Source organism: Pelecanus crispus, chromosome 7 (assembly GCF_030463565.1).
Source record: "Pelecanus crispus isolate bPelCri1 chromosome 7, bPelCri1.pri, whole genome shotgun sequence".
NCBI classification, from domain to species: domain Eukaryota; kingdom Metazoa; phylum Chordata; class Aves; order Pelecaniformes; family Pelecanidae; genus Pelecanus; species Pelecanus crispus.
Genome location: NC_134649.1, coordinates 20263507 through 20288308, shown reverse-complemented (window position 1 = coordinate 20288308; position 24802 = coordinate 20263507). Strand labels below are relative to the sequence as shown.

Genomic DNA, 24802 nt, shown 5'->3' with positions numbered 1-24802 from the left:
AGATCTTATCGCTCTCTACAACTACCTGAAAGGAGGTTGTAGTGAGGTGGGTGTTGGTCTCTTCTCCCAAGTAGCTAGTGATAGGACAAGAGGAAATGGGCTCAAGATGCGCCAGGGGAGGTTTAGATTGGATATTAGGAAAAATTTCTTCACGGAAGGGGTGGTCAAGCATTGGAAGAGGCTGCTCAGAGAGGTGGTGGAGTCACCATCCCTGGAAGTGTTCAAAAAACGGGTAGACGTGGCACTCTGGGACATGGTTTAGTGGGCATGGTGGTGTTGGGTTGATGGTTGGACTGATGACCTTAGAGGTCCTTTCCAATCTTAATGATTCCTAGTTTTTACTTTCATTAAAAATAATCCAGCCACCAAGCCAGGAAACACGAAATTGCTACTCTACCCTTACTTGGTTTGGTGGTGGACTTGGTAATGTTAGGTTAAAGGTTGGACTGGATGATCTTAAAGGTCTTTTCCAACCTAAATGATTCGATGATTCTTCTATGATTCTATAAGACAATCTAAGATTTTTCTGCAAAATTATGTACACGAAGTATTTGAATTACTTCCTTTGCATGTTCAAATGCCAGCAGTGGAGGTGACAGATTTTTCAAGAGAATGTTTCGCTTTCAGAATAACATTGTCTTTTACACACAAGCAACTCAGCCTACTTTTCCTTGACTTCTAATAATACAAACTTTATAGTATGGCTGGAGCATTCTGAAGTGTGTATTGCTAAAACTTTATTCCTGGACTGTCCACATTCATGCTCCTTGTTAATCCCTTCCACAATAACACTTACATCAGCAGTGCAATACTGCTTATTTTCCCTCCAAAAAAGTTAAAAAGTAAGTATCAGATCTTCTCTGCTATCTAATAAATCATCATCAGGATCAAATTAGAATGAACTATAAACAATACACTGATTCAGCTTTTTCTTTTTGTAATTCATACTGAAATAGCAGCTGCCTACAACACAATCTCCAGATGTACTTGAGCTACGTTAATTCCAACATTTATTAGGAAGACCATGACAAGAAATAATTGCTGAATGTTAATGTGGCTTTTAACGGTGCTTTCTTTGATGGTTTGGTTCTCGTTCCCCACATAACTGCCCTTCCATCCAGAAGAAAACCCTTTTGTATTCTGTTGTGTTTTTCAGGTTTTTTTTAAATGCAATTTCTTTAAAAACCCTGAAGCAACATTAGTCAGAGCTGGAAATTACACTGCCAAATGTAGCTTAAACACAAAAGAGAACAGCTTCTCACCAGACACTGAATTCTAGCTTAGAACTATAAAAATGTGCTTGACTTCAGGCATACCTTGAAATGTGTTGTCTTGTAGCTTTAACTTCAAGCTAGGAATCATGTTAACCCCATAGTAAGGTCTATAGCTTATTTTTTACAGTGACATTTAAGGCCCCCATTGCTTGTAGGCTGAGCATCTAGAACAGCAGGATCAGTGTTGTTAGTTATATAACCAGTTATATAACCCATACATTAAAAAAGGATTTCACTCCATCATAGTATATTCATATCATATTCTATGATTCTATAAATCGCTACTGCTACTCCATCCTTCGTTGTGGAAAATTCAAAAGTTACCTTTATCCCATAGCAGACCTCAGTCCCATTTCACCGCATATATCATTCAGCAGCCTGTTTTGATGATCATAGAGCTACTCACCTGCTAAAGAGCACACTCGTGCGCTGAACGCATGGGCAAGGCTTCTTGCCAGTGTACAAATTTCTGAGCAACCGGACCCCTGCACACAGTGCTTCTAGCCTAGCTCTACCTATACAGTAGTGCTGACTGATTTGCAGCAAAACTTTTACTTAAAGCATTTGCTTCAGGTAAATTGGTTGTTACTCAACAGATACATGCTGGGGTATATATGCGTGTCCATCCTTTCTAGTAAGGTGCTTGCAGAGATATTTGTAACAGGCAAGTACTACGTGGCACTTACTTTGAAAAGCTCAGCTTTTCAAAGCTCTCCATACAGTAATGCCTGGAAACTACAGATAATACAATAAATGAGGGTTGTCCAGAATCCGTACAGATGAATATGTGTGGTGGTTTTTTGGTTTTTTTTTTTGTTTTTTTTTAAATATTCTTTCAAGGTTGCAAAAGTATTATAGAAGGCAATCTTCAGTTCCCCATAAAGCAGAGTTCAAGAGTTATTTGTCCGTGGGTAGTGATATGTTTACCTTACAGCTCTGCACAAGTTGCTGGTGGGCTGCTGTGTTCTTATTTGAAACAGCTGCATTCTGAGAAGCTGCAATAGTCTGAGTAGCAGCAGCTGCAGCTTGTTTAGCTGCAATCTTTGGAGAAAAGGAAACAGAGTTAAATCAGTTGTAAAAGTCTGAGTAATTCAGAGGATGAAATACATACTATAGGTAACTTTGACAGTAACAACTTTGACAGATTAATACATCACATCCCTTGATTAATTTGATTTGCCTCAAGGAAACTCAGGATTGTTCTTCTCTCAAGATGAAAATGAGCTGAACACTGTTATCCATCTCTAACTTGCCAATAAAGGTGGAACTAGAAGGATGCTAAGCTTTTACTCCTTCATAGCTTAGGTTGCAGTATGACCAAAGGAAGTCAATTACAGAGACCAGAAATGGTCTAATCAATTATCTCCCTACAAAAAAGGCCAGAGAAAACAGGCAAAGTACATATAGTGCTTCACACTGCTACATTAACACCTCTGACCAAAGACTCAAGGGAGCCAACTTCTACTGAGATTGCTCTATGGCAAAAGCAAAGATACTAAAATGATGCAAAGGTACTTAATACTGGTATTACTGAGTCTAAAAGCACCGAGAAGACCTTCTTCAAATCTCTAGGAGTCTTATTATCAAATTCTCCCAATTACAAAATTAGAAATTCAACAATTTATCCAAGGTATTCCAACATGTTGTACAATACTTTCCTTTAACTGCCCCACTAAATACAACCAAGCATGAAGTTCATTCTCATCATTACACATTTCACTCCTTTGTAAGGCAGTATAACATTATAACAGCAAAACAAAACATGTCCTTTCTATAAAGCTTTCTTGCATGCAGTTAGAAAATTGAGACATCAGCCTTTATTTCCTGAAATACTCCTGATTTTTGGTTCTAGCCAGATACAGTAATTGAAATGCACTTCTGGAACATGGTTACCTACTTAGACCTCCTTGTTTGTTTAATCTTATTGCACTTGAATCAGACTACTGTAAAACCACAGTTGGGAACTATGAATTATGAAAGGCTTCTTTTTTTAATCTGTCTTTTCTACATTTTAGCTGAGAATGGGAAGATCAAACCTTGCCTCCAAGTCAAACTTCAGAGATATTTTATCCTTAGTCCACAGTAAATTGCCTTTCACCCCCTTGGCTGGGCTACCTTTGTTTCTGCTGCTTTGATTCTCTGAATAACTTACCAGTTTAATTGGATAGGGTGCAATTCAACATATCTTTGTATGGAAATCTACATGAAACTCTGGCAGATATACTAGTAAAACCACCAAAAGATACTGCGTGTAAATGACAGATCATACAGATAAATTAAAACAGTAATGAACTAGTTTCAGCTCAGCTGTTTGAAACCTCAGCTGTTCTAATTTTATGACTAAGCCACCATCAAATGCCTTCTGAGTCAAATTCATACACCAGCTTACTACATCGGTGATACAAGTTGCACAGTTTTGAGGATTATGGTATCGTATGCTGGCATCTCTAATTCCAAGCCTTATACTCTGAAACCAAGCTTACAGTGCTATCATTCTATGCTTAGCACTTTTCCTGAAATATGCATTGCTTGAAATTATCTACAGATACTAATTATCAAAACGGAGTAAACTGAAAATTCAACAATATCTAGTTTCCAACCTCTAATCTGTTGACAATTTTCTTCTTGATGGCATTCTGTGCAGCAGCATTTGTAGCAACCCGCAGTCCCTCTGCTGCTTCTCTCAGACGCTGCTGTTGATCCTCATTTTCAGGATTGGCTGCAGCTCCCTGCACAAAATTTCAGAGCAAAAACTATGAGCCTCAGTAAAAGTTCCTGGAGAAAACGTTGATGAATATCAAGGCTTTAGTTCCAGACAGTGTCTGCTACACCAGCCTTTATTTTCCTTGTATTATCTTAACCAAAGTTAGAAGAACATTAAAATGTTACAAGACTTTGAAGCGGAAAATTTATTGCTAGTGCAAGGTTGTTACTGTGTATGTTAGCTACTTTGAGGAAGGAAGTTGAACATTTGCTTCATATACTACTTTAAGTGCTTGGGAAAAAAGCTTCTGTAAACTGCTTCCACTATGATCTGTAATAACATACTTTGATTATTTGAATATAGGTTTTGAAAAAAACAGTTTTTACAATTCCCAATTCAACATGCCTTTCAGTAACTGCAGTCCAAACCTCAAGATCTAACACAGTAGGTTTTCTCCATTTGAAGTCTGAGGAAGTACTGGAAAGTCAAGGATATGCTCTGTGGCCAGGCACATGGGCCTTCTAGAACCTTAGCAGAATGGCTGCTCCTGATCTATAAAAAACATTTAAGTGCACGATCTGGGAAACAATTCAAAGAATATATTCCTCCCTAGTGGATTTAAATAGGTTTCTAGCACAGAAAGGAAAGGTTAGATATTTGCGCCTCTTGTGAGAATGGGGGGTGGGAGGGAACAACACAGGCAAGATTTCCCAGGTGGAGGAAACTGTTCCTAAAGACAAACAGAGGTAGAGTTGCTTTGTTAACGGCTTTTGTAAGATATCTGTAAGAGATCGCTATGTGTTTGTTGTTCCTTGTACCAGTATACTGGTACAAGACTTTGCATCACAGTGGTTATGGCTGGTAGTGACTGCCCTAGTGGCTTGAGTCACGACCACCCTGCACACAGGTGAGTGCAGCAGTGCAAGAAGGGTTTTTAAAACAAAAAAAAACCCCAGGTAACTAATACATTGTTTTTCTGAACATACCTAGGATAAGTCATTCAATGCAGAACATTTACAGGATAAGAAAAACCATCTCTACCATCAGCCAGATCCTATCTATAGTAGCCCATGTACCATCTCTTCTTTGTATATAACCATACAATTTTAAGCTGACGGTTAGTTTGTTTTCCTGGTACCTTTGCAGCTTCAACCATGCGGGCTGTAGAATCTGCCAGGAGCTTTGCGGCAGCCAGAAGCTTCTTAGAGTTGTCCATGTCGATTTCTGCTTCAGCATCTGACCTCATGGCATTGACAAGATCAGAAGTGGCTTGAGCCAGTACCCTGGCCTGCCGTACCATTTCACCTGCGGTATACAATTACATTTTTACTTTCCTTCTCTCTGCATTTCAGTTTTAGTTTCAAAAGTCATCTCAAGAAGATGAGAATAAAGTTACATTTGCTGAAGTATTCTTTTGATTTGAAAATGATACACAGATAGTTCATAACTTAGAAGCTTCATAAACAAAATCTTGGATCGCAACATAAATGAAGGAAATTGCTACAGTGGAGATTAAGAAAAAAACATAGTATTTGCATTCTAGAGAGCAAGACAAAACCCAAAAATCAATACTTTAATGTAGTTTTGAATATGCAGTTCGGGGAAACTCTTGGCCCAATGAAGACTAATAATTTTGCTTTCAAATTACAGGCAAGATTTCACTCCTTTAAGAAAAATCACCCATCTTTCACCTATTCTTCTTCTGGAAAAGTTATTTTGGGGAATTATCTTCTGTCTAACATAAACTAAATTTAAGAACTCTGTCAGAAGAGACTCAGCACCAATTAGGTGGTTTTGGTCAAAAACAAGGTGTATATTTAAGATACCGGAGTCATGTTCTGGTCACGGTGAAGCTCAGAGATGAAACAGCAATGCTTCTGAAGTGGATACATACCCTTCCTAGAGCAAATTCTTTTGGTCACTAAAACATATGCTTGAACTCCTTCATAATAGACTTGGACCCACAAAGCTTTTGGCTTTCTTTAGGTTACCAAACTAAGTAAGATGTGTTTGGGCCTAAGACCACATTCTTTTCAAATGCTCTTAAAAAATCACAGGAAAGAAAACCAAAGCAGCATTTTTCTTATGTGTTAAAGGTGACTTGTGGGCTTCAGAATTAAATGCTCCACCAGGCTCCTTTGGTCAGGCAGAGGCAAAAATTTTAAAGTTTTCTAGCTGTAATCAACTATTTCCCAGTATGCAATTTTGCATTTAAAATTTTTACCAATAATGGATAACTCAGGTCCCAGTCCAAATACCCCACTTGAAAAAATCCCTTTCTTCCAGTATTAAGCCAGTAAATCAAACAGAAAGAATAACCTGCTTGGGCAATAATACAGCAGTCACAAGCCAGAGTCTCTTTGCTGTTAAAATTGCAACTGCAGGAGTGCAATGGTAAGCTGGAAACACCGAATGGAATCTGAATGCCTTCTACTAAAAACTAAGTATTGCACAACAAGATATTTGACTGTGAACAGAAAATAAATGCTATCCAAGATCATCTCTTTTACTGCATCCTTCTGTACAGAAACTGAATAAGTGACACCTAAACATAAAACTTGACATGCTTTCTTGTGCACATGTACAGCAATTAAATTCCTTAGGATAGTTACAGAGCATTAGAAAACCTTTTCCACAACGTTCAATTGCAAGATTAAAAGTGGTTCAGCAAACATTCCTGTGCATCTTTTAAAAAATTTAACCACTCAGATTTCTCATAAAGAAGATTCTACGGTGAAAATATGCTGAGAATTTCACTAATTACTTCCCTGCACATGTTCCTCTAGAAGAGTGCTGCATGGCTGAAATGACAATTCCTTAAAGGGAGAAACATCTGAAAGTTTTACCTCTTAAATGTAACAACTAAGATGACTCTACAAGAAAAGATTAGGTTGTTCATATAATCTGTAATGTGAATACAGTTGTGACTGAAATATTTACTTTCCTAGCCTTGTGATTATGTAACATGAAATAAAAGACCAAAACCACACTAACCACAGTAACTGCTTTTAAAAACTGATCCCATTTTCAACTTTCTATGATTTGTCTTGATTTTAAGTTGATACTGCCCCTTCATGGTGTTCTACTTCATATCATTTATAGCTATTGAAATTTCACCATTCTAAGTAATTTACTGTTTCTTTACTAAAAATTCATATTGGATCAGTTAAATGTTAGGCATCTCAAGTTTTGGTTGGCTCTAGAAGCTGCACATTTTACAAATGTCACAGGAAAAAGCACACGTAAGTTTCAAAACCTACAACAAAATCTAAGCATAATAAAATCAATCACTGGGAAGTATTTGCTCAGGTACCTGTCTTCGTATTTGGAGATGAGAAATTGCTACACAATTCTGTGAAGTGAAGCAGTGGTAGAAAACAGACAAAATACTATGTGAACCTTTAGCATGATATTGATTGTTTTCACAAAATATTCATTCTACCTAACACACAGCTACATGCATTTTGCTGATTTAATATTATGGGTTGAATGGCTACCCATCACAACAGCACTAGCCTAGAAGCCCAGTATGTTTCAGAAAAGATTTTTTACTTGCATTATTTGAAATGTGCACACCTCTGAATCACGGGAAGTTACTATCCATTAGAGAAACTCACCAGCATCTCCCATTGAACTGAAAATACTCTCTGTGACACACATGATGGTATCTGTAGCCTGGTCATAGCGTCCAATGGGCTCTCCCCTGCTCGCAAACTGGCGGACATGCTGCAAGAGGTCATTCAGGGCTTGGCTGACAATGCTGGCAGCTGCACTGACCTGCTTCAGTAACTCAGTGTCATCTGTGGCAGCCTGGCAGGCCCTCACACAGTTCTCCACTGAGCGGTCTACCAGTTTCCCTGCCTCAATTAGCTGTTCCTGACACACTGGAGAGCTGATGGTGGGACTCACAACCTGCACAGGGAAAGGACACAAAGCATTCAGAAAAAGGCTTATTTGCAAATTTCCTAACTACTCACAAGTATCTACTACATTAGTTTTTAATCTTTAACTTATCTGTTTTCCCTAAACAGAAAACCCTGAGAGAGAGTATTTAAATAGGTAGCATCAGACATCTAGATTAGGAATCCGGGCTCTGCATACCGTTAATTTAATCTCAACTTAGATTCTGAGAATGAAGGCCCCCACCTTGTTTCATGCTGCTTCAGCAGCTACTGAAATGAGAAAACACTAGACAGTGGTTCTGGAGCGCAGGCATGGGCCAAACTCCTCCAGAGTAACTACGTCCACTGGCAGACTTCTGTACCCTGGAATTCCAAATAAAATGAAATCTTAATTGGAATTGGTCTTGTAAAGCTTTCTTATATCAGCCTTTTGTTTGTTTGTCTAAATAAAAGTAGTACTTGGCACAAGCCAAACAACGTTCTACTTCTGAAGCCACAAGACAAGTAATAAACACTGTAATCTACAGATTAGAAATAACCCTCTCCCGTTTTGTTCAGGCATATCCAGACAGCTTTTAGCAATGGGAAAACTGTGCATATCTTATGAGGAAAACAGGATGCCACTGGGTGTCTTATGCCATATTGAAGAAGTTCACAGGCAGTAAGAACATCAAGTCCAAATAAGGAAAATTCGTATTTATGCATTACAAAAAGCCCTTGCAGCCAGAGAAAGAGAGTAGAAAATATTGAAAATTTAATACCTAATATTGGGTATAAACCTTCTGGATGTTTCACAACAGTTGAATACCCATTTCCCTGCAAAAGCCGACAGTGCAGACTTCAAAAGCGCATCCAAGTAGGAAATGCGAACTGTTTCATTTTTAAAATTAAATGCGTATTTTATTTATTTATTTTAAAGAAAAAAAAGGCTGCAGAAGATGTGATGCTCCAGTTGCAGACTTCAGAATTTGAGGTCTGATCTCAACTTCTTCATAATTTGCTTAGATTGAAAATCAGTACTCGGCCAAAAGCAATTGATCTATTAAAATGACTAGGCTACTGTAATTTAGTGCAAATATATTTAAAATCAATGATCACCAACTTGATTTTATTTTCAGCAAGAATACCAACTTTTGATTATCTAGCTTTAGATGAAGTGAACCCATCCTAATTCTAGGCTTTATTAGAAAACCTACATAGTCCCCCAGGCAAGCTGTGCTTCTTGAGCTAATATTCTTTACTTTTTTATTTTATCAATATTAGTAATTCATCAGATAAGCTCTGTTATCTGTGGAACCTTCTGTGGAGATTACAGCAACACCTCACATCCTCTGGGCTCCTGATTGCCACTGTTATGGGTGACAACTTATTAATCAACAACTTTGATATTGCATAAATCTAGAGCTATGATATTAACACAGTATATTGCCTGAGACCATTGGAAATACACAGAAGCATACACTTGAAACGATGCCTTACCACCTCATGGACATTGCTAGCCTCACCTTCGCACAAGCCACAAGCTGGGAAGTAGAAAGTGCACACTGTGTAGCAGCAGCAATGACCCTGTTCTGCAGGACTGTATCCTCAGCGACCTGTGCTACATTCTTGGCCTTCAGCACTAACATGGCAGCAGCGTTTGCAACAGCTTTGGCCAGACTCATCAGAACATCCTGGTAAAATAAAGGGAAAACTCAGTCTTATGAACAAAAAAGTATATACTTTGTTTATATTAAGATGAAGTCTCCTGAAGGTAACAAGTTCTCCTGTATCAAAACTTAAACATTTTGTTTGGTGTAAAGCAGCAAACATGCCTATTACTCAGTTTTCTGCTCTCAGTACAACCATTTCTCTATTTACATTATCAATTTACTGGACCGAACGAGTATGAACTGTCAAGTTTTGAATTGACTCAGAGTCCCTAAGAACAAATCTATGTCCCAAATTGCAATGTGCTTATCTTCACTTCCTGAGAATACACTATTAGTACAAAAACATCTGGAGATCACCACTAAACATGTGATAAATATCTGCAATAAGGATGACAACCTCAAAGAGCAAACCGCTGAAGACAGACAGTACTTGAGTTAATACTAAGTTCAACTACTTAATTGTGCTTAACAGTAACGACAACTGCTGCTCCATTTCTGAAAATGCCGTTTCCAACCACAATATTTCCTTGCCCATGATGTAAATATAGCCCTATAAATTACTGCTCCAAAATACAACTCAAAACAGGTCTTAATTCCAGAACAGTTTTCCCTCGTATAAAAATAATTTAGTTAACTCTGAAACTGTGAAATTAAAACACACTCATGTGTTAATTCCTGCAATGAAGAAGTTCAGAAAATTTCTTCCCATTTCCCCACTTGAAATGCTACATTCTGTATACTTCAGATTTTAGTGGGATGGAGTCTTCCTAATGCCTGTACTGTTAAAATGACCTGGCTTTCCTGCAAAAAGATACTACAGATACACTTATGCATAATTTTAACTTCACAGCAGAAAGAAAACCTTGGATTTCAACAATTAAGAACACTAGTTTTCATTTTGTTTTTAGGATATGAAGGCACGATAAACCATCCCTCTCCTTACCCACCTTCTCTAACACTCCATAGCACTTATCAGAATGTTTAGGTTCTTTCTCTTATCCAAGAAAGAGAGGGCTGCAATACATACTCAACTAGGAATACAAATGAGAACTCTCATGAAACTTGCAGACAGATTTACTAGTGGATCAAGTGTTTAAAATGGCCTGCAAGTTATATTAGCAGACATCTTGCATACAGTGCACTCCAGAGGTCTATCTGTTGCTGTAAATTACTTCCCCTTGGTTCTGGTGCAAACCTGTTCTTGGCACTGAGTGAAAAAATCCAGACATGTTTTTAACAGAGCATTAAAGACAAATGGTTTTAAACTGCTAATAGCTAACACTGTTATTAAGTCATACAGGCATTATGATTTGATAACTGCTAATACGAATCATCTTAAAGAAATTATGTTTGTAATACAATAATTTTCTTCTACTCAGTTTACCAACAGCATGTAAACTTTTGGTTTACATGCACACACACAGACACAACAAACACTTATGTGAAAACCACTATATTTAATGAGAAGAAATACTTGTTATTTATTAATAAACATTAATTCATTCTTCATAAATATATGGCATAATAGGTCATTAGCTTGCAAAGACAGTGAAACACAAGGAAGGGCAAGGACTGAAGTTGCTTGTGTGCATGTGCAAGTTTTAATACACTGCCTTCCACAAAATCCCTATGGCATTCGGAACGATTGATTAAGACTACGCATGTCCCCCTGGAAAACTCAATTATAATCTTGCATCTGACACAGTGTACTTAAGTGAAGATAGGCAGAGTTTTTAAAAATAAGTTGTTTGCTGTTCCTTATATTCTGTGTCTGACTTGGCACTGTGTGATGTAACTTGCATTCTGCTGCAACTAAAGCAAATGGGAACTGTGATTCAAACATATAAAGTGTGACACAATGTCAAGAATTTTAGAGATCAACAGGTCATAGGGTATCTTAAATTAGCAGATCTCTGGACTTCCATGGCAAATTTTCCACCTGTAAAACGGAATCACAGTTCCACATCCTACAGGAAAGCTATGAAAGATATTATCTGTGCAAGAGTGAGGTACTGAAAGTCACCATAAAAGAAGCCAGTGATGAATGTAGTGGTGAAAGTAAAAAGCAGAGTAGAATTTGAAAAGCGAGAGTCTGACCAGTATGCAAATAGCATGAGCCATGCATTTTAAACACTGAGGGGAGTACAGTGCAAACAGCTCTCCATGAATCAAGAAAGCATCTGTGTGATGCACAGAATGAAGTAGGAGTTCCTATGAAATCAGCACTCTGTGACTGTGTGATGAAAAATAATTTCATAATGGATTAACCTCAGTTAGCATACAGAAATTTCAAATCTAGCATTTCCTAATTGCACTTTGGGAAGCCTGGTTTTATGCAGTGGCCTCCTCATTAAAAAGCTGCACAGTTTTGACAGTGACAAGCCACCCCCTCATTACCTGGAACCTTTCATCGGTTTCATTCTCTCCAATTTGTCTCAGTAGCTCCCCGCTTGCTTGCCCAATGCTTCCAGCTGCAGTCAAAACTGTCTGTCGAGGCTGGAAAAATATAATGGTGAAATACATTAATTCAAAGAAAATAAGCTTTACTTGAATTTTAGACTTCCTCAAGGAACTTCTGCATTAGCATGCAATCAATATGGATAAAAAAAAAAAATTACACAAGAGAAATACTTTGGAAAAATCTTTACTTTTCCACATGCACAACTGCACATCCGTATTTCAGGGGTTTCATCTGAAGTGCTCCCAGAGAACATGTAAAGAATTTTGAAGAACTTAAATAGACATTGTTGTAATAACTCCAAGTATAATTAAGGATGGACAGTCAATATGCCAACTGATCTGAAACATCAGGAGATTTCACGTTCTTCAAAACATAAATACCTGAAGAGATCTAAGGCAAACTGGCTGCAGACTCCAACTCATAACAAACTGATCAAGATAATCTATCCTGGTCAGTACTACTCTCATTTCTGGAAAACTACAACAGAGGGATTAACTTCTCATTTTGTATGTCAAAGTACACAAAGATAGTAAAGAAAAAAATAATTAATTATTATCATCTATCTAATTATTAGTTATTATTTATTAATTTTATTGATTATTATCTATTACTATTAATTAATTGTTATTATTATGAGGAGCGGCTCAGGTAACTGGGGTTGTTTAGTCTAGAGGAGACTGAGGGGAGACCTTATCACTCTCTACAACTACCCGAAAGGAGGTTGTAGTGAGGTGGGTGTTGGCCTCTTCTCTCAAGTAGCTAGTGATAGGACAAGAGGAAATGGGCTCAAGTGGTGTCGGGGAGGTTTAGATTGGATATTAGGAAAAATTTCTTCACGGAAAGGGTAGTCAAGCATTGGAACAGGCTGCCCAGAGAGGTGGTGGAGTCACCATCACTGGAAGCGTTCAAAAACGGGTAGACGTGGCACTCGGGGACATGGTATAGTCTAGTCTACCCTTAATTGGTTTAGTGGTAGACTTGGTAATGTTAGGTTAATGGTTGGACTGAATGATCTTAAAGGTCTTTTCCAACCTAAACGATTCTATGATTCTATGATCTGTCCACTTCCTATTAAATTGAGTCATAGTACTGTTTGAAATTTGTTTCTAAAGAACAGGGTACCCAGATAAATTAACTACTTATTACAGAAATCAATGAACCTCTGCATATAACACAGAACATTCCAGTATCAAGGTGCAAGACTTAAAGGCATAAAGACAGAGACAGATAAAGGAATAAGAAGTAGTCAAAAGAACTGCTTGCATGGGGGACATTATGTGGCACTGAGCAGGTGAGGCTTAGAAGCTAACATGTCTCAAAAAGCCAAAGCCATGCACTTCAAAGAGGGAACCTGAGAAGTTTCCATCTACTAACCTCTCCTGAAGTAGGTTGCACAGCTTTCAGCAAATCTGAGACAGCACTGGCCAATGTTCGAGCAGCTTTCAGGAGGTCTTCTCCACTTCCAACTTCATCATCCATGAGAGCAGCAAGCAGTTTCACACCTTTAGACATCTCAGTGAGGTTGGAAGAGATGGTTGTAATTGCACATCCCACAGCAGTGTAATCAGTGTCAACCGGGTCCCCTGTAGAGCAAATAATTTTCATGATCAGAATGCTTTAATGGTTAAGAGGAAAGAAAAAGGCAGCTACTACAACCTACACTCTGGTGAGAGACAAAAGAGACATTTCAAGATAGCCAGGCAGTGCCTACTAAGTAATTTCATTGTCACTTTAAAAAATTAGAGACTGCTACAATTTTTCCAATTTCTACATTTCTTCTTCTTCTACAAGAATTTATCTTCTAATAGAATTTCTCTTCCCAGTTTCAGCTATCTTTCAACACTGAAAGAACCAAAGGTAATACAGTATTGACCCCTTTAAGCCACTCCTTCAACTTGTAATTTGCTGAAGAAAAAAACACTGTCAATAAACACATCACCTCTCTCTAACAACTGTCAGATCAATAACACTTTTTTGTAGTAACCTTGCAAACACTCTCAACTTTACTTTGTTGAATAAGCAAGCTACGTTCTACCTTCATCAATGGTCATACCTTTAGTGCAAGACATAAACTGAAGATACAAAAACTGCATTGGGAGGGACAGAAAGAAAGCTTGTTCTGCACATCATGCACTTAGCTATTAGGGTATTTTGAAGAAAATTTTTCTCCAGCTGCCCCATACTCAGTCCCTATGCTACTTGAAATAGACTGATAAATAACCAGGAGACTGTAAGGAAATCCCTCCCTTTGAAATTTACCTGCTGTAAGGTTAACAACAGATGCAGTTCCTGCAGTGATAGCATCAACCTGAGAGTGTATTTCATGTTTTGATTCATCAACCTTGTTCTGAACCCATACTCTTGATGCCTGAAGAGCAATGACAAAACCAAGAATTAAGGATTGCAGTGAGATCCTGTAATGTAAATCTCTCATTCCTTCATGAACCTTTAAAAGTGAAATGGAGGACAACGACCAAGCCCTTGAAGTGAAATATGAAAGCAAGCATTTTCTTTTGCTGAATCATTCACTACAGAATTGCTATCACATTTCAACAGCTGCCCTTTTAAGGTAAATGCCATAAAGAGTGCAACCATGAAGGCTAAACACTCTTGACTGACAGTCGCCCTTAAGCAATAGTTTCTAGATCTGTCCTCCTGCCCTAACCTGGATCAGGAATGACAGAATCATATTTTGTTCTTATGTTTCAAGTGTTCGGGAGGCAGTCACTCCTGCCATAAATATTGCCCATTGTTTGCATTTAATTGTACATAGACACATGAAACAAATAGGATTCCAGACACGGTTATGCAAGGAAGTCTGCTACATCTAATCTCAGAAGACTTATTAGAGTGAGGTGAAACACCGTACTGGAATTCCTTAAAGAGAGCACAAAATTTTTATCTCATTTTAAAAGCCTTAGCAATACCACTTCAGATCCAGGGCCAATGACTAAACTGATCTGTAAACACCCCAAAGCATTAAGAACTATTTCTATGAGGGATTAGCAAAACTCACCATGTCCTGCCCTAGAGGTGGTAGGTTATCAACTTCATTGAGGTCAGCTTGTGCCTGTTGAACAGCGTGCATACTGGTATTAATAGTCCCCATCAAGGCCTGCTGAGCTGAGGTCTGAAAGGCAAAACAAGGAAATGGCTGTGTGCTGTGTTCCAAATGGCACTTCAAGCAGATGTTACATATGCATGGAGACAGTGAGTGACAACAATCACACCAGGCCAATTGAGATAGCTAGCTTTTCCCTGGTGCAACGGAGAAAGCAAAGCTCTCTAATACTCCTCTCACAGAGTCTTGATTCTGCCTATGCCATTTTATACTCCTCTGTATTTGCACATATTTATAAAACAGTGAACTTTCTCAGATCAAACAATGCCCAACAGACAGATGCAAAAACACCAAGCTGCCTTACTGACTTGCATTCTAGGAACATGGACATGAAAACTGAATTTGCTTCTAGGATGTCATTATTGATTTCCTGGAACAGCCTACCAATGTAATCAAGGACGATTCTAAAACTAAATTGCCATGAATATGCATAAGCTAACAGAAGACTGAAGGGTTTTAGGCAGAGCAGGATGGCTATCTGCATTGGGTGTCTGTGGCAAGGTTTTGGCTGCACGGGTGGCTTCATGCCAGGCACAGCTGGTTCTAGACAGCTCCAACAGACCCACCGCAGGACGCAGCTACGCCCAGCAGCCAAGCTGGTGGCACCTGTGGGAAAACATTGTTAAGAATGGGCAAAACATCACATGGCAGTGAGGGGGGAAAAAAGAGTTCAAGAAACAACCCTGCAAACACCAATGCCTGAGAAGGATGGGGAAGAGGTGTTCCAGGCATAAGAGCAGAGATTCCCCAGCAGCCCATGGAAGAGACCATGGTGGAGCAGGTATTTCCCTGCAGCCTGTGGACAGGGTCATGCTGGAGCAGAAATCCACCCTGCAGCCCACAGAGGACCCCACTCTGCAGCAGGTAGATATTTCCCTGAAAGAAACTACAGCCTCTGGAGAGCCCATGCTGGAGCAGGGTCCTGACAGAAACCGCAGCCTGTGGAGGACCCATGCTCGAGCAGGCTCTCCTGACAGGAACTGCCGCTCATAGGGGACCCACACTGGAGTCATTTATCCTGAAGGACTGCAGCCCATAGAAAGGACCCATGCTGGAGCTGGGGACAAGTGTGAGGAGGAAGGAGAAGCAGAGAGAGGCTGTTATAAACTGACCACTTGGGGTCAGGGAGTAGAATAGTCAGAAATGAAGTAGTGAAGTTGAGTCTGGGTAAAAAAAGGGGATGGTGGGAAGGTGGTTTAGTTTTTGTCTGTTTCTCACCATCCAACTCTATTTTAATTGACAATAAATTAAATTAATTTTCCCCACATTGAGTCTGTTTTGCCCTTGAAGGTAATTGGTGATCTCCCTGTCTTTATTTCAACCTATGTCAAGATAAAGCTTTTTTCAATCTTATTTTCTCCCCGCACCCCCACCATCCCATCTTGTTGAGGAGCAGGAATGAAAGAGCAGCTGGGTGGGCATTTGGCAACCAGTCAAGGTCAACCCACTACACATACTACACTTCTAGTGGCATGTCATGATCCTAAGCATTGATTATATTCTCCACAGCCTGTTGAGGCCTTTTGATAGTCTTTTAAAACTCAGCATCAGCTTTAAGCATGCTAAAAAAATCTAAATTGGTGGGCTAGAGATAACCTAAATGTAAACTTCTGTCTTAAAATTGCTTACTTTTGCTGGTCTTTAAACCTTTTTTTCTGACCCCTGAATACTAGTTTAACTACTTAGAAGTAAAGAGAAGGCTGGAAGAGCCAGCTTTAAGGAAAATCAGGAAATAAGTCAAAATGTGATACCCTAAATATTTCAGGGATGCTCAAAGCTTATGTTCAGTAGGACAGCCAGGAAGTCACACTCGATATCCTCCTCCTGCTATTAGTAATATGTATAACAGACTATTTCTGACTACTTGCAGCACAGACAAGTTTCAAATGCAAAAAAAAAAAAGTTTCAAATACAAAACAAGGAGGTTCCTCACAAGCGGGGGCATATGTCCTCTGTGCATCTGACCAATTGTGACTTGTTGCTGGGGAGAAGGCATGATGCCAATGTTGAAAGTCTCTGGTCCGCTGGACCCTGAACGCATAACAGCTGGTAGTGCCACAGAGCCATGCTCCACCTTCCCTGTTCGGTTGAACTGCTGCTGCAAGATGGTAGATCTAAAAAAAAAAAAAACCAAAACAAACCAAAACCAAAAAACAAACCAACCAACCAACCAAAAACACAAAAAAGAAAAAAGGAAAATCCAACACAAAAAGAATTAGTTAGCTCTTGCAAATCAAGTTCTGCTGGATGTTTTTCCTTTAGGATTTTAAATTGCCTTTCACAACATTTTGAGAAGCTGGAAAAGTTTACAGTCTTTTTTTCCTAACTGCTTTCTAGCATTGTAGAAAAAAATGAATCTGGGGCCTTTGGCAGATATTAATATTAATAGCACTAATAAGCAGGCACTAAGGAAAGAAGGCAATGTGCAGCTTCGGTGTATGTGGTACAGTAACTTTACCCCTCTAAGATGCATGACAGACAGAACTAGAACAAGGTTTATGGCATAACAACTGCTTTGCTTCAGTTGTATCACAGGCTGATCAATAGAAAATAGAAGCTTGTGGAGATGCCTTTTGCAAGCAATCCCTAGATTTGGGATAAAAACTAATGTGCTTTTTTCCCTCTTTATACATACATAGTACTTGCTAATAATCTGGCAGCCTACCAGATAATGGGCTAGGAGGCAGGATACTTTCAAGAATAATAAAGTTACTGTCAGCCATGGTCATGAACCACTTTGCCAGATACACTGCTCTTATTTAAATATGGTTCAAGCTTTAACAGCTAGAAGCGTTAGCAGGAATTCTGGCTTTAACAACAACAATCTGCTGCAGAAAAAAGTAATTTCAATTGTGAAAAATCTTGTATTCATCTATTACAAGTTTTGGGCTTCTCCGCACAGCACTTAGCTAACAGTATATTCTGGAAGTGATTTGGAAAGGGCAATGTCAAAAGAAAGCACATCTGAACATGTGTGATCTGTCAAAAGCTGAAATTTCACATAAGGCCACATTAAATATCTAACAAGTCTATCTCCTATAAACCATATGTTTAACAATAAATCAAATAGACTTTTCCCATATACACTGCTGACACTGCCATCCTTAGAGTTCCAAGAGGAGACTTGAGTGGCTCATTACAGCTTATAACATCACGAACCTATTTCTATTCCTTCACAGCAAGGGAGGACTTAATATTCCTTTTATAAGAGTACGGCCAGCTCTACAGTTCTGCTTTTTGCTATATTCAGTTACTCTCCCATCAGAACCATAGCCTGACCTACTAGTACCAAAACCTTACCTTTACCCACACCACACATCTGATTGGTTTGTCTAAAGTGGTTTGGTGAAATAAGCCAGCTCTGTTCATGACACAGTGTACAATATACACTGACAGGAGTCAAATTTACTGGAAACCATGGACCCAGCAGACACAAGCAACTAAGACCTTGTAAATGCTAGGTGTTTGCATGAAGATCAAAAATCTAATATGACATTTTCAGCTCTGCATCATTACTGCCCCCCAGCATTTTACTGAATTACAGCCTTAGTTCCTTTGTTCAAGAGTCCAGTTACCACAAACTGATACCACTGCCGGTTGCCTTAACCAACAACTTAAAGACAAATACTTGCTCTTCAATCCTCAAATGAAGCTAGGAGCCTGCTGAATTGCCTGGGGACAGTGCTTCCTTCTATTGAAATACTCTGTAATTCTTTAACAGTAATAATTATACTATTTCATTTGAAAAAAGCTGCCACAGCTAAAATGTGTCACTTAAATAAAGAGCATTTCCTCCTATTGTATACACTCACTTCTTCGGTGAAACAGATTCTTCCAACATGGTTGATTCCTCATCACCTTCAAGCCCAAATCTATCTTTACTTTGTTTCTGGAGGGGGATGAAAAAGAAAGTTAAACACTACATGTTGCTTTTTGCTTTCTCTCCATCATTGCCTTGCCATTTATCAGAAACCTAATCAAATCATTTGCAGAGTCTTGTCCAGTGCTGAACACCACATTTTTTGGCAGTGTATGACAATATAACCTCCACCTCAGAAGAGGCAGTGCCCTTCAGCATCTAACAGACGAGGTTCTAAGCCCTGGCAGATTAAGTGCATAAAGGAAATAAGCCTATTGGTGCCTTTTTGAACAAAGAGATATAAAGAAAGTGCTGAGATACTGTCTTTTCTCACAGAAAAAGAATGTTCTGAGGACCAAGTGATACGCAACAACAGCAAATCCCAGCACAGACAGGATATGTACCAGCCCCTTTCCCATTCTCTTCTAACTCAGGAACATCAGACTGACTCAGCTAACTAGAACTCATATTTAGTCATATTTAGCAACCTGAAATGTTACCGTATGGTGCTACCTACCACTAGGAAATACATATCCATAGGAAAGATGATAAATTTAATACTGTGTCCAAGTTATTTTACCATAGTTACTTCAAACTTCTAGACAGTCTTCACATCTGACTTTTTGAGGCATTTTTTATAGTGGTATAAGGGAGGTAAATATACAGAAGGAGAGTAAGTCTAAACTACTAGGAAACTACTACAAGTCATAAAAGTAGTGCCTTGTAAAAACAGTCCATTTCTACTTGTGACCTAGTCCAAAGATACTGTCTGCTTTCCACATTGCTACATGATTTGTAGTCTGAATATATGTACACACATATATAAGTGTATAATTATATTTATATGTATATACATATATATACACACATGTATATATATGTATAAATAGATAAACATCCACTATGACCTCAGGTACATTTAACAGGAACACGCCCTCCCCCCCCCCCCCCAACTTTCTCCAAAGAAGTTCTTACTACTATAGTTTGAGTTTATGCGTGAACTGAAACCACCTATTTCTAGTCAAGATTGTGCCTTACTTCCATATTAATGTGAAGTAAGACAATACATCTAGATTAAAAAGTGGTAAAAGTTAATCAAGTTCAGGGCTCCCTGTCAACTGGTTAGTGACCTATCACTAAAATTGCAGGAAAAGAGGGGTTGGCGGGTGGGGAGCGCTGAACCAATAAAACTTTAGCAGAAAAGAAAATGCGCCACCAATCCACATCACAGCAAGTAAGTTGGAACAGTCCAAAACACACCAAGAATTAACATTATGCTACTGAGAGCGATAAACCATACTTTGAGGCATGCATCACAGAGAACTTGGGCGTGGCAATTGAAAACTGCATGCTTCTCATACACATCATGAAGCATCATGGGTGTCTATTACTTAACATGTTCCTAATTCATTCATTTTAAAACTGGCTGTGTCAGCAGATTGTAAAGAAGAAATCAAAGGACTGGAAGGGAGTGGAAATACACCCATGTGTATTCTATCAAGACAGAAAGGATGCTTTCATTTGGCATTAGAGAGCAAAGCTACTTTTGAAGCTTAAGAGCTAGAACCAAGTTTTAAACCATCTATAGAAACCTCCAGTTTATTTAAGATTTATTAAATCTGAGACTGACAGCCTCAGAGAAAAAGGCATGTACTGTGATGAATTCTGGTAATCCTCCTCAACCTCTGATTTCATAACATTTGATGTTACAGCCTACACTGTTCGCATGAACAAAGGCAATAAATTCTCCTGAGCTGCTTAGTTTTCTGTCATTTTTTTACTATTAAAATCTATTACAGCAAATAATGATGTAGTTTGGTTGAACTTTAAGAAAGTAAAAACTTGTCAAGGAGCAACCAGCGCTATTTGAAACACCTCACTTTTCTATACAACATTGCTTAGAGTATGACCATTCAGCTCCACGTTTGCTGGCAATACTAGTATTTTTTGCTGTTGTGCTTATTTGCTTGTGAATATTTTGAATGCTGGAGATGTGTATCAGCCTCTCCTCTCTCCTGCCAGGCATGCTCCACAAAACCAAGTTTCAAGACAGTCTGGCCTCTTCACAAACACAGATTTTATCCCTCTCTCTGCATAAATGAGATGTAATTCTTTGCTTAACTGATCACAATATTTTTAAAGCAATATAATGATTTCTTTATATTCTTTCTTAATTTTGCCAAAAATCTTTCTCAGCTTTGATGCATGACACACAAGAGCTGCTGGACAACCATTGTGTAGTCCTTAATGTAGTTTTAAATGCTGCTTCCATGGGATCATTTCTTCCCACCTGATTCACCGCTTTGGTCCATAGCTTAAAATCCATAGTTGAAGCTCTAAGCTTTTCTCTGGATACACACTCTTAGCCAGCAGTTCACCTTCCAGACAGAAAAAACAAAGCCCAAGTGTGCTGTACTGAGCCTGACCCATACCCCCCCTATAGTTAACAGCCTTGATATTTTCCAGAAGCTCTCACTTAAGTTAAACAGAAAGAGCTTATATTACTTAAAGGTAAAAATAAATAACATAAAAACATAAGATACAACACTGACTTTATGAGAGAAAGAAAACTGCAGCTTGCACACGTTTGAGCTTTTACACTGCTGTACAGTGATTTTTACTGCATTTTTACTACATGTCATCTTAATACTATACCTTCTTTAGGATGATATCAATGTAACCTGCAATTAATTGAGAGATCTGTTCTCCTTCAGTGGTCTGTACTGAGTAATAGCTTTCCTGATATTCACCAAAATCCTAAAGGGAAAAAAAAAAACGTTTTTGAAAATGGAAAGTAATAAATGAAGAAACAGTACTAAATATGAGTGAGCGAATTCAAACTTTAAAATTGTTTGTATAGACATTTTATTATATCCAACAGTAAATGAAACTGCTCCAAGATTCTAAACCAGTCTATATGGGAGGTGAGGGAGGAAAGGGGAAGGATGCTTTTTATTGCAGCCTAATCACAGATGTTTCATAAATTGAAATGCCAGAGGACCACGAAATACTTAGTCTGACTTCATCAGACTCAGTCACTGAAGAATTTTCTCCTAAAGCATAATCACCCATGCAATTGGAAATTAGATGCACATGATTAAAGTGAATATAATTTTCTAGCCACTGCCTCTTGCTCTACCACTTTAAACAACTTTTCATATCTGAAATATTCTTGTTGCAGTGGTCTCTTATGGACCAAATAATTAACGAAAATATTACATTCATGAAAGTTCTTGAAATCCATAATTATAAAATGTATTAAAGAACCATCTAGCTTTGTTTATGTTCATATCTTGCAAGTCACAAAGTGGATTATGGATGGCAAACACCATAAGGGTTTAAGCAGGTGCGAATAATGATGTTTTCTTAACTGTTTTAGTAGTTAGGCACAGAACAGATTTAAACAGTGTTTTTTTTGAAAATATTTAAACAGCACTCTTCGGGAAATGGTCTGTCTGGAAACATCAGAATACAGATTGACCCAAGACACCAATATGGGCCAGTTTATTAGTTTAAGACTCAGTGACTATATAATGCTAGAAAATTACAGAGAGAAGAAGTTACATTAAAGCAACTGTTCTAAGTCCATCTTCCTTTCTCCTTGTCACTTAGATCCCTCTTCTGAATATATACAAAAAGACTACCAGTGTGAAGCTTTTAGGTGAGGCAGCCCAGCGTTTCACAGTTGTCAGTGGCCATTCCTGCAACACTTCCTTGGTCTTCTCATCCACACGCATCACTGAGTCTTTGGTGACACCCAGCAAACGAGGAACCAGCTTGTTTTTGCCTTTCATTTTTTCCTGTAACAAGGTGTGAAAGATTGTTTTTCATTCAGATGGAGCTTGCCATAGGAGAAAAGAAAAGCATGATGGAATATACTGACAAAGGGAAGCAACTGGCATGCAGACAAGGACAATTTAAAACTCCAGGCTCAGTTTCTCTGGTCACAGACAGTGATTTTCAAGCAATGCATTAAGAAGCTCTAGTCTTTACTGGATCTTTATTATGCAGTTCAAAAGATACTCCCTCTTCTCCCTTCCCCAGGAAACAGAAGCATTTTAGGGATTATGATAACAGATCTTGGAAGTTACTTTAAAAAAAACCATGATGGCAGTCCTTCTAGACACAAGACTTCCTCTGTAAAACCATATTACAGAAGCTGAATGTTGGAAACGGGCATCAGGAGGGCTGAGAAGTTAGGTTGCCCTCACCATTTTTCTATAACATTTCTGGAGAGATAAAAGAAAAGAAGGCCCACGGGGTCTGACAATTAGGCAAGATCAGCCATAATTTGTCCCATATTTTGAATTTGAAATTTTAGTTATTTTCAATCTCTGAGACCATCCTAACCCATGCAAAACATCACAAGGGGCTGCCAGCTCATGTCTCCTTATTTCTTGGACATTCTGCCTCTCTAGTTTTCCAAGGTTGCGGAGCATAGGCCCAAGTTAACAATTTGCTACATAAAATCCATCATAAAATAGAAATAAATCCACATGTCCCATTCCCCTGAATTTATGTAGGCCTCAAAGAATCAATTCCTATTTACAGAGTAGATCATTTGATAGACTTTTAAAAAGACCAATTATTCCTTCCAACGGAAGTTTCATGACATGGTTACTTGGTTCAGTTACTGTTTGCTTTAAGCTATGACAAAGGAAAGCAAGATATTAATGAAAAATACAAAGATATTTTTACCTTTTACCATACAGGTCAGCTACATTGTGTTAACAAATCCCCACTGAATTAGCAGCTTGTTCTAAACGTGCATGCTTGTTAGTTTTAATATTTTAGTTACTGAAAACTGCACATTGTAACTTTAGCATAGTTTCTAATACATAACTTAGCTCAACAGCTGTGTTAGAGTTGAGACCCCTTTCATCATTAGTGGTGCTTAACAAGACATTTTCCCTTAAAGGAAGCAAGACAATGTAATTCTTTCAAAGCATATTAATGGTGTTATCCTCTGCACATTTTGCATTGTATTTTCACCTTCTATCTGCTTCACTAGAATTTGTGGATGTCTAAGTACTTTAGGAAAAGACAACCTATCGATATTCAGCTACCTACAAAGATTCTGTACTGTAACTATGGGAACCTAAGAATGAAAACATTTGCCTAAATTTAGCCTCCTTTCAATTCTATGTCAGTGGTTACTGAATACTTGGGTACTAATGCTGCAGTCCTGTTTTCACATCAGAACATCAGTATCTTGGTACTAGCCTTAAGACCATGACCTGTTTTACTGTAAGGATTAAGAGAAATTAATCATGCAGCTGATGAAGTTGTTCTTCAGATGCAGTTTTTCAGCATGTAATTCATATTATCATTAAACTTCTAAACAGGAACAACTTATGAGTTCTTTGGGAATGTTTTTCTGAAGACAGTACTTTGTTGGTAATCAAAAGAAAAGAGAAGAAATGTCAATTCAAAGAAATTAAATCATGACAGACTCAACTTACTTTCTGGAAGGAGTATGACAAGGATCTAAAGTGAAATTATAATTCTGTCCCACACAGTAATTTACACTTTTTTCCAAATGCTGTTTTCAGAAAGAAAGCTGAAAGAACATCTTTGACCTTTGCTTCATGCAGAATCTGAGGTAACATATAACCAGCCATACAATATGGTCAGCAAGATCTACATTACCTTAACAAGAAAAAATGACACTCCATAGGTCCGCAGGGAACGGGCTAGCTTCACATACTTCACTTTGGCTTCTATTTCAGTCATCTCACCACAGTTTTTGTGCTCCTGTAATGAGAGTTTATTATCGCCTAGGCAGAAACAATGCTTTCTGGAAACAAATAAAAGAAGGATATAGCTTAT

The 24802-nt window shown here is 38.3% G+C and overlaps 1 protein-coding gene across 1 annotated transcript in view; it reads right to left on the bottom strand.

The window, feature by feature from the left end:
* TLN2 (talin 2) overlaps positions 1-24802 on the bottom strand; it is a 118565-nt gene that overhangs the window by 77728 nt on the left and 16035 nt on the right. The window contains exons 8-21 of the mRNA XM_075713535.1: positions 24623-24727; positions 22618-22773; positions 21629-21730; positions 18927-19003; positions 17048-17228; positions 15010-15123; positions 14253-14361; positions 13368-13576; positions 11930-12028; positions 9386-9553; positions 7596-7890; positions 5117-5283; positions 3875-4003; positions 2202-2315 (exon numbers count right to left, since the gene is read on the bottom strand). Coding sequence (XP_075569650.1) covers positions 2202-2315; positions 3875-4003; positions 5117-5283; positions 7596-7890; positions 9386-9553; positions 11930-12028; positions 13368-13576; positions 14253-14361; positions 15010-15123; positions 17048-17228; positions 18927-19003; positions 21629-21730; positions 22618-22773; positions 24623-24727 — 2025 coding nt within the window. The remainder of the gene's footprint in view (positions 1-2201; positions 2316-3874; positions 4004-5116; positions 5284-7595; positions 7891-9385; positions 9554-11929; positions 12029-13367; positions 13577-14252; positions 14362-15009; positions 15124-17047; positions 17229-18926; positions 19004-21628; positions 21731-22617; positions 22774-24622; positions 24728-24802) is intronic.